General features: G+C 40.7%; 1 protein-coding gene across 4 annotated transcripts in view; it reads left to right on the forward strand.

Annotated features, from left to right (window-relative positions):
- CTNND2 (catenin delta 2) overlaps positions 1-9,822 on the forward strand; it is a 901,368-nt gene that overhangs the window by 330,678 nt on the left and 560,868 nt on the right. For all 4 annotated transcript variants that reach the window (XM_032337744.1, XM_032337745.1, XM_032337748.1 and 1 more), the window contains one exon: positions 4,908-5,020. In XM_032337744.1, the coding sequence (XP_032193635.1) occupies positions 4,908-5,020 (113 nt within the window). The remainder of the gene's footprint in view (positions 1-4,907; positions 5,021-9,822) is intronic.

Here is a 9,822-nt window from a genome sequence, read left to right on the forward strand (position 1 = left end):
TGGTCTCTAGAGTTCGAAGAAATAAAAATTCTTTAAATAACAGGTCTTAATCTGAGTATGAATGAAATTGATAGTTTATATTGGCATCACATGTCCTCTATGTTAATGGACTTCCATGGCCTCTAAAACAAAAGAATTGAAAATATAGGGAAGATTTAGTCCAACGAATATTCATTAACTTCTTTAATGCTACCCCTTCTGTCTGTCCAGACCTCCTAAACAACATCCTTTATCTCATTCTCCTTGTTATTTTGAAGGAAGAATTTCTTTCTTCCCCAAGGCTAAGCCTTTCACCTTAACATTTTTGTAAAGTAAGGAAAAAAAAAAAAAACCTAGGAAATAGCAGTGTTATTATGAATATACAAGGTAATACATGTAGAGCACTTGGGTCCATGAAGATGTATATAGTTAACAGATATTGATTGAACAGCTACTATGTGCCAAGACTGCTCTAGACACTAGATACATTGGCAACACAGCAGGGAAAATTTCTGCCTTATATATGGTCCTAAAAACTAGGCACTCAATAGTGAGTACTCAATAAAAACTTATTTACCATTTTATTTTTATGTTTTGTGTTGTTATATATGAATAAAATACAAGATTTTAGATGAAGAAGAGAAACTTTCTTTCTCCTTGAGGACTTTGACATTTACTATGTATTACTCAGTGAAGCACAGGGGAAAATTCACTTAATTACTTTCTTGGTTCATATACAGGATGACAAAGTAAACATTTATTGAGTGGCTATTTTTAAAAGGGAACATACTAATACCTATTTCCTTAATAAAGAAAATGTCAGTACAGTTAAGTCATCATAATAAATAAAACAAGCAAGTCACACAAAAGTAGCTGTTTGTTTTTAATCCTGTACTAGTGAGTAACATTGAAGAGAACATGTAAAAGCTTAAGTATTTGTCTGGTTAGTAGTTCATTTAATATGAGTTTTTAAATATAGCAGAAAATATCCTTTTATACATCAAACAGGAAGGAAAATTGTGAATTCCTAAAAACCTTCCAGGTTTCAGCTCAGATAGAGTAACAGGAGCCTGCCGGTACCTTCCCATCTGAAACAGCAACACATACAGACAATATGAAACAACAGCTTTCAAGACTCTGAACTTTGAGGAGTGAAGAAAGTGGTTTCTAAGAGACACAAATCAAATAAGGTGAGCCTACCATTTCCCCAGCTACAACAGTGTAGAAAAGCAGACCTACAGAGTCCAGGGGACTCCCTGCACTGGGGAGACAGCACTGACAGCCAGGGAGGAAAAGGGACTAGAAAGTTTGGGGTAAAATACAAGAAGGGTGGTCGCTGCTCAGAAGGAGAACCCTTGAAATCTACAGAGGATCCACTTCTACCGTCATCTGAGACCTGAGCATCCTGAGTCTGTAAGGAGGTCGTGGGGGGCAGGGAACGAACCATTTGAAAGGATGGGAGGAAACACTACCAACCAGGGGCCAGAAGTATGTGCCTGCACCTACCAGCCTAACTGGAAAACCCAGAATCCGTTGGACACGGAGTACTTAGAAGGATCCCGCTAAGTAAAGTAGAGGAATTTGCCGAGGACAAAATGCTGCTCTCTCTCCCCAAAACAAATCTGAAATGCAAGACCCAAGTGTACCAAATTGCATCCAAGAAACTGTGCCCCAGAACAGAACTTAAAACATCTGTAGGAATATGAAGATACCCAGAGCACCATAAGGTAAAACTCAAGATGTTTTATGTTCAACCGAACTGATATCACCATACGTGAGGAGGAGCAGATACAGGGCCCGTACTGAGGGGAAAAATCAGTCGGCTGAGACTGAGCCAGATGCTAACGTTAGCTAGTCGGGACGTTAAAATAGTTTTTGTGTGTATGTTGCCTGTGTTCATAAGGTGGGGGACATGGAAGATATAAAAGAGACCCAGGTGAAACTTCTAGAGGTGTTTGATTGATCAATGTCTGAGATAAAAATATACTCGACAAGATTAAGAGTGGGTCAGATACTGCAGGGGGCAAGAGTGATTAACTCGACACCAACGGACGCTGCTATCCAAAATGAAACACAGAGTGAGGGGATAAAAAAGAACCTTCAAAATGGGCAAAGAATCCCTGAGCTGTCGGGCTATTCCAAGTGACCTAATATGTATGTAATTGTAGTCACTGAAGGAGGCATTTTAGTGGGGAAAAGGGAAACAGTTTGAGGAATCAATGACTAAACGCTTTCCAGATCTAAAGGAAAAGAAATCCACAGATCCAGGAAACCCAGTGAACCCCAAGCATAAGAAATGTGGAAAACTATAGTAGGGAACGTTGTCATCAGGTTGTTCACCAGGGATAAAGAGAAAATCTTAAATGGAGGCAGAGAAAAAAAAAACCACTGTATAGACAAACAAATACATGACTACCATGGTGTGTTTTTTTTTGTCAGAAACAATAAACAAGAGGACAAAACATCTTTCAAAAATGAGGGCAAAATAGTGTTGTTAGGCACGTAAAGCTGAGAGAATTCATCGCCGAAAGAACCACATTCCAGGAAACATGAAAGGAAGTCTCTCAGACAGAGGAGGGATGCCAGATGGAAATGCGGATCTACGCAAAGTGATAAGGAGCCTGAAAATTGTGACTCGGGGTTTGGAAGGCAGCTTGCATGAGGGTGTCTCCGCACCTCCCTCCCTAACCCTGATGCAGAGGAAACGTGCAGTGAGACCACACCCACACACGTAATGACTTTCCATCTACTTCTGAGGAATTCTATATGATCTTTGAATATTGTTTTTAAGGTGATACCGTTCTAAAGGGATAGCTTGGTTTTCTGTTAGGACAGATTCTAGATAAAATATAAAGCCTAGACATGAAAATCTTTTAGAACCTGCATATTTTTGTGGAAAGGAGCTGCCAAAAAAAAAAAAAAAAAGCTGTAGAACTTGCTGAAAGAAGAAACAGAGATTAGGGGCACAACATGCATTCTGACAGAGGTGTTGGTATTTCTTCCTTACAAATAATCTTTGCTGTCCTTCAGAGTATGTAAGGATAAAGATGTGAGCTCCCACAACAACGTGCTTCCTTAGTTTTAGAACTTGAAAGGGAAAAGTTTAGCTCTCATGGGTAACATGTTTCTTTTTTTAATATTTTTATTTGAAAGAGAGAGTGTGTGAACGAGAGAGAGTGCATGAATAGGGGGAGAAGCAGAGAGAGAGGGAGAACCAGACTCCCCCCCAGCAGGAAGCCTGACGTGGGACTCCGTCCTGGGACTCCAGGATCGTGACCTGAGCTAAAGGCAGATACTTAACTGACTGAGCCATCCCGGGTCCCCTTTTAAAGTGTTTTTTACTTAGTTCCCCAAAATAATGTTAACAGAAAAGAAATCTGCTCTTGTGGAAAAGAACAGGGGAATTTTTAATATATGTAGAGGACACACCGTATCCTACTTTTTAAAGGTTATCACCCAAGAGTGTCTCAGGATAGCAAAAACAATCAACTCCTCTTTCCTGGGAAGACAAATCTTTGCAATGTTAGGAGTTTTCATTACCCCACACTGACCTGTATTGTCAGTATTTTCCAGCATTTTTGTTTTCCCATACCCCAGACAAAACTGTGCAGGTAATTTGTTTTTTTTTTATTATTATTATTTTAAATTTTATTTATTTATTTGGCAGACAGAGATCACAAGTAGGCAGAGAGGCAAGCAGAGAGAGAGGAGGAAGCAGGCTCCCTGCTGAGCAGAGAGCCCGATGCGGGGCTCGATCCCAGGACCCTGGGATCATGACCTGAGCTGAAGGCAGAGGCTTTAACTCACTGAGCCACCCAGGCGCCCCAGTAATTTGTTTTTTAAAGAAATCAAATGTAGTTTGCTTATGTTGCAAAAACTTCTTCTGAATTTTTTTAGTTAAAATACATGCTTTGGGGGTGCGTGGGTGGCTCAGTTGGTTAAGCAACTGCCTTCAGCCTAGGTCACTCCCAGGGCAGTCTCCCTCTAGCCTCTCTCCTCTCATGCTCCCTTTCTCTCTCATTCTCTCTCTCTCTCTCAAATAAATTAATAAAATATATTTTTTTAAATACTTGCTTTGCTATAAGTATGTTTATTAAAATACTTAAGTGCATGGAAAAATAAGACAAAGATTAAAATGTGGTACAAAAGTCCTATAACTGGAACAGCTAAAATACTTGACATACTGATTGAATTATTCTTCATTAACGTTGATCCATTAACAGGATCAGGCAGATTTGTAGAAGCATTCTTCATTGGTTTAATTGGGTTGTTTTAAGGTGATACAGCAAATATCTCAAAGGATATTCACTTAGCAATTAGGCTATCGAGGATCAGATCATTCCCATTCTGCTGAAATTTAAAGCCTACAGAAGCAGAAGTTTAAGCGTGATTTCTCTTCAGTCAACAATATGTAACAAGTAATGTTAGGTTCGAATTAGTAGAGAGAGGCAGCTAGAAGGCCTATGGGGATTAAACACAGTATTCCAAATGATAGAAAAGCTGTTTCTTTTAACATTTTACTGCATGTTACAATTTCAATGGAGGAGAATTAATATCTGTCAGGTGCTGGCCATCTGCCAAATAGTCCAGCCTGATTTTTCATGGTCGGTGCCTCATTAAATCCTTGCCCCGACGTTAGGAAATAAGTATTGTCAACCCATTTTACAGATGATGAAGTTGATACTTACCAAGATTAAATCACTTACCAGCCAGCCAGCAGACCAGCCAGCAGACCCCAGGACTCTGACACATACTCAGATCCGTCTGAAGTGCAAATCCCTCTTGGATTTCACAGTGACATCCCCGGCTTCTCAAATTCAGCATCTCGGCAAATGTCATTTTTCCCCTTTGACCAGCACGTCATTTTGATGTGAATTCCACGTTACAAGTGGATGATAGAATTAATCTTTTTGGTGACTTTATTTCAGGAATTACAGTTTGAGAGACTGACCCGAGAGCTGGAGGCAGAACGCCAGATCGTCGCCAGCCAGCTGGAGCGATGCAAGCTTGGATCAGAGACGGGCAGCATGAGCAGCATCAGGTACTGGGCACCCTGCCTCCGTACACTTCTGGGTTGGGAGCTGCCAGGGAAAGGAAATGGTGGTGTTTATCTTCTCCTTACAAACCTGGCAGTGGATTTGGAACATTCAGTGAGACGTTGGAAGGGAATTATAACCAATCTGATTTAAGATGTTCAAAAGGTGTCCAAAATGGCCTGATTTGTACTTGAAACTCTTTTTAACAAAATTAACACCTGCCCTGAATGCAAATTATGTGTAATTTTGCACAAAGGAAGGCTTTGCATTGAGTCAACTCTCTGGAAAATCAGGAGATGCCATATCGCAGTCTCTCAGTTCCGTTTTTTGTTTGTTTTTTTTTTCTAAATGAGCCAGAGGTGTAGGTTCCTGAAATGAAAGAGAACGTTTCGATGTCACCTGTCTCGTTTGCTTCCGTGTGATACTAAGTTGCAAAATTGTGCCTCAAGTATCAGCCACGCATGCAATTCTCCTGGGTAAAAATATTTTGAATTCATAGACAGAATAATTATTCAATGAGGGGTTGGTTTGAGGTCTGAAAATGTTTAAAAACAAAACATAGTCACTGGACCACAAAGTAAATTATCAACTCTAGGACCATGTTTTCATGTTAAAAATGTGTGTGTGTGTGTGTGTGTGTGTGTGTGTGTGTGTGTGTGTTGTGTGAAACAAAGTTACACAACTGTCATTTTCAGTGATGCATTGTACTTTCCTGTTATCTTGTTCTATGTCGTGTTTTTGAGGTTCACATTTTAAGGGAGTTGTCTTCTTGAAGGAAACTTGCTGTGGCAGGTCAACAGTATAGTAACTTAATAGCTGTGTCTCATTCATGCAACAGGTAGAGGTAGTGGATGGTAGTCAGGGGGCTGCTTCTCTGCTTTCCCTCCCACAGTTATTAAGGACCAGCTTCTCTTTTGAGGGCTCTGCCATCCCCTATGACCTCACTGTCAGTTGTTTTGTCCATTGCATCACTGCACGTACAATCCATTGGTGCAAACAAGTCACGTGGCCTCTCATAGATGGAGGTTGGACCATGGCCACTGTGCTCAGAGAGGAGCATGAGTCTCTTAGCCACCTGCTGTGACAAAAGAATTAAAAATGTCCTTGTATCTTTTGCTCTAACATATTTTATCATGGTAAGAGTGCAATTGTAGTCAGAATGTTTCCTATTCGAGTCACTTGCCATCAGTCTTTTAAACATTGTTCCTTTTTTTCCTTAACAATGGTGAATCTACATGGATATCATTGTACTCTTGTTAGACTAGCCTGCTTGGACAGAATATCATTTTCTATTACAAAACATTATTTTGGACCCGCGGGAGTATATCTACCTCTGCACCCAAGTACCTAGGTTATAAGTAGCTGTGATTCCTCAAACAGACTGGCCAAACACCCAAATTAACCAAAAGAGAATGGACCAAAACCAAACCAAACCAAAACAGAACAAAAAAGTGCATTGGGTTTCCTCGAAATTGTTTTCAGAAGATTGACTGGTTAAAGATGGTAAGACTGAGGCAAGGAGAAAAATAAGGTTTATAAATGAGTATTTGATTCATTCCATGTGGTTCGACATATTTGAAGAGCTTTTTTTTTCCTTTTTCAAATTTTTATTTAAATTCTAGTTAACATATAGTGGAATATTGATTTCAGGAGTAGAATTTAGTGATTCGTCACATACATAAAACGTCCAGTGCTCATCACAAGTGCCCTTCCTTACTATACGCTGGCTAACTGAACATCAATTTTTTGAAGAAAAAGTATTAAGAATTTGTAATAGCCAAATTGTAACCACATTTTGGAATAAGACCAGTGTGCAGATTGGGTCTTAAATACTTCTGAAATCCAGGACACAGATTATACACCTCCCCCACCCCCATCTGATTCTTTTTTTTTTTTTTAAATTTTAAATGCTTTTGGTTAAATGTGAGGTTTTTTTTCTACTTCCTGAGAAGCTAAGACTGTTAGGTTCCTAGGTCCACACACACCACTGAATCGACATCTATTTTACTTTGAAACCCACTGTTTCTCTATTGGTCAGATTACCTTTTCCATTCTTATTTCTACCTTTCTGTTTGATATTTTTGCACACTGTACATCTTTTATTTCATTTCATCTCCTTGCCTCCCCAGCCCCAGCTCGGCACAGGTCTAGGGGACAATATTACATCCTGTGCTTCAATTTCCAACTTCTGATTGGGTCAGAAACAAATAATCTGATTCATCCCGTGACGGACTTGTAAGAAATTGGTCTTACTCTTGAGAAGGTGAGATAAGTGTCCTAAAATGGGTGACATCTGATGGCAGGCGTAGGAGATGGTGGCTGTGTGGGTTATGAGCCAGTTGAGGGGACTGTGGTGAGAGATAGTAGCCCAGCAGAGAGGCCATGTTGTTCCTAAAGGATAAACATGCTAGCTCACTTCCCATTCGACCTGGCTGCATTTCACAGGTTGCCTCTATGAGACTACCTTTTTTTTTAATTCTTTTAATTCTTAAGAACTTTTTTTTTTTTTTTAAGTTTTAATTCTTAAGAACTTTCCTCCTCCCTCATTTGATTTGATTGAATTGATTTCTTTCCTTAGGTATCTTCTTTCCACCCAAGGTATCTTGAATGGAACCCACGTTGAGCTACAGACGTAGACAGAAGAATTAGCCCCGACAACTTTTTTTTTTTAAGATTTTATTTATTTATTTATTTATTTGACAGAGAGAAATCACAAGTAGACGGAGAGGCAGACAGAGAGAGAGAGAGGGAAGCAGGCTCCCTGCTGAGCAGAGAGCCTGATGTGGGACTCGATCCCAGGACCCTGAGATCATGACCTGAGCTGAAGGCAGTGGCTTAACCCACTGAGCCACCCAGGCGCCCTAGCCCCGACAACTTTTGATTCTTTATTCTTTATCCTGTACCCCTGGCTCTCAGCCCATGATACACAATAATCCTGGGTTAAAAAAAAAAAAAAGTAGTAAATTATAGTGCTAAGTGCACATGACACTACCTAATTATTTCTCCTTGTCAGATAGCTATATGATGTCAGTTTTCATTAAGCCTGATTATTTTGTATATTGGAAATCTCTAATGTATGAATCTGTACTTGAATAATACAAGCAATTTACTGATAATTCACTGGAGGAAAGTCTAATACATAGCTTCCACTGTTCCTTTATTTATCATAGCCTAGTTGTTTGCTTGGCTTCAGAAATGCTTCTTTGGAAATTCCAGTCTTTATTAAGCACAATAGACTAACCTAGTTAGCACATCAAAAGGAATATTTTTAAAAATTTTAAAAATAGAATATAAATTTTTTTGAAAAGGGAGAACAGGTAAAGACGCCTTTGATACTTTAGATGCTGTTTCCTAATTCTTAGGGATACTAGGGAGGGGAAAAGAGAGCTTCTTAGAGGAAATGAAAGAAAATCAAGTGTCTTTCAGACTTTTTAATGTAAGTGGTAAAAATGGCTAGTAAATAGAGTTTAGTGTTTGCCTGCCTTTTACTGATGATAGGAAATTCTCTATCTGATTCCTAAGACCTTCTTCCTGGCCATCACATTGACCTTTGAAATTCTTTGAACAACTTTTATTAGTGTGCAGTTGTAGCAGTCTACAGTGTAATAGTCCACGAGTGGACACGTGAGAACATGGAGAGGTTGGAGAAGGGGAGGCAGGAGCTACCGGCGTCACAGCTCGTCAGCCCCTTCATCCAGGCAGCCAGGACACACGTAGCACAAATAGGAACATGGTTGCCTCTCTGACTCTTCACAGACTTTGCTAAACATCCACTGAGGCTTCCAGAATTCAGATCATTGAGCGGGTTAAGTGTTACTGTTCTTCTACAGAGGAATTACTGGTGCTTCTTCTGGCACCTGCGGACCCACCATGTGCCTTATATCCTTCCTATCTTGGCTTTCCTCACTGTTTCCAGCCCAATCCTTTCCATGCTGTTGGAACCTGCTCTCTTCCCATGAGAAAGTGTGGTTCCATCCTTTCTCCCGGATTCCTCAGAACCAGCCAGACCTGAGTCAGTGACATTACTCATCCAGGTGATGCCCTTTATTTACGGTCATGATCAGATCCCCTTGCTTAGTAGCTCACTCTCACCCCCTGGCCAGCTGGGATTACGTGGCTCTGCCCATCACTCAGGTCTCGGCCTGTGCACGCTCTTGGTCTGGCAGCGCTATAAGCCAGCCTTTCCCTCTAAGGCTGGGGGCCATGCACTGCTCTTCTCTGTCCCATGGTCTGAGGACTTGTATATGCCTACGCCTTGGCCATATTCTCTGCAGACTCTAGTAACATTCTAGCTTATCCTTCTGCCTGCAGTCTGTCCAGATCTGTCCCCCATGTGGGGTGTGATTGAGCTGCATACTACATAGAGCAAAACCATGTCCTTGAAGGACTCTTTGCCACTTCCATAGCCACACCGCTCTTTCCCGTCTCCAGGCACTAACCATGTGATCCCTTCTGTCTAGAATGTCTTCCTTCTTTCACTTGGTCACCTCCTCCTGTGGATCCAGTTACCCAGCCAGGGCTCACATCTTTGTGAATGTCTTCTTGATCCGTCCAAATTAGACCAGGTGTCCCCTGCCTGCGGGTCATTAGAACTTATCAGAACGTTGGGGATGAGACTGTATTGACCCTTCCAGGAGTTCCCTGTTGCAGAATGTTTAACCTTCACTCAAAGAATGTAAGGGGATTTTCTAGAGTGCTACTGAGAATTTAAGGACATCAAAGTAGATGACCCATCAAATTCCTGATTCCGACGGGCAGCAAGAGCACAATGGCAGAGATCCTGAGCTCAAATCACAATTAGACCTAT

The sequence above is a fragment of the Mustela erminea genome, chromosome 3 (assembly GCF_009829155.1).
Source record: "Mustela erminea isolate mMusErm1 chromosome 3, mMusErm1.Pri, whole genome shotgun sequence".
Classification (NCBI taxonomy): Eukaryota; Metazoa; Chordata; class Mammalia; order Carnivora; family Mustelidae; genus Mustela; species Mustela erminea.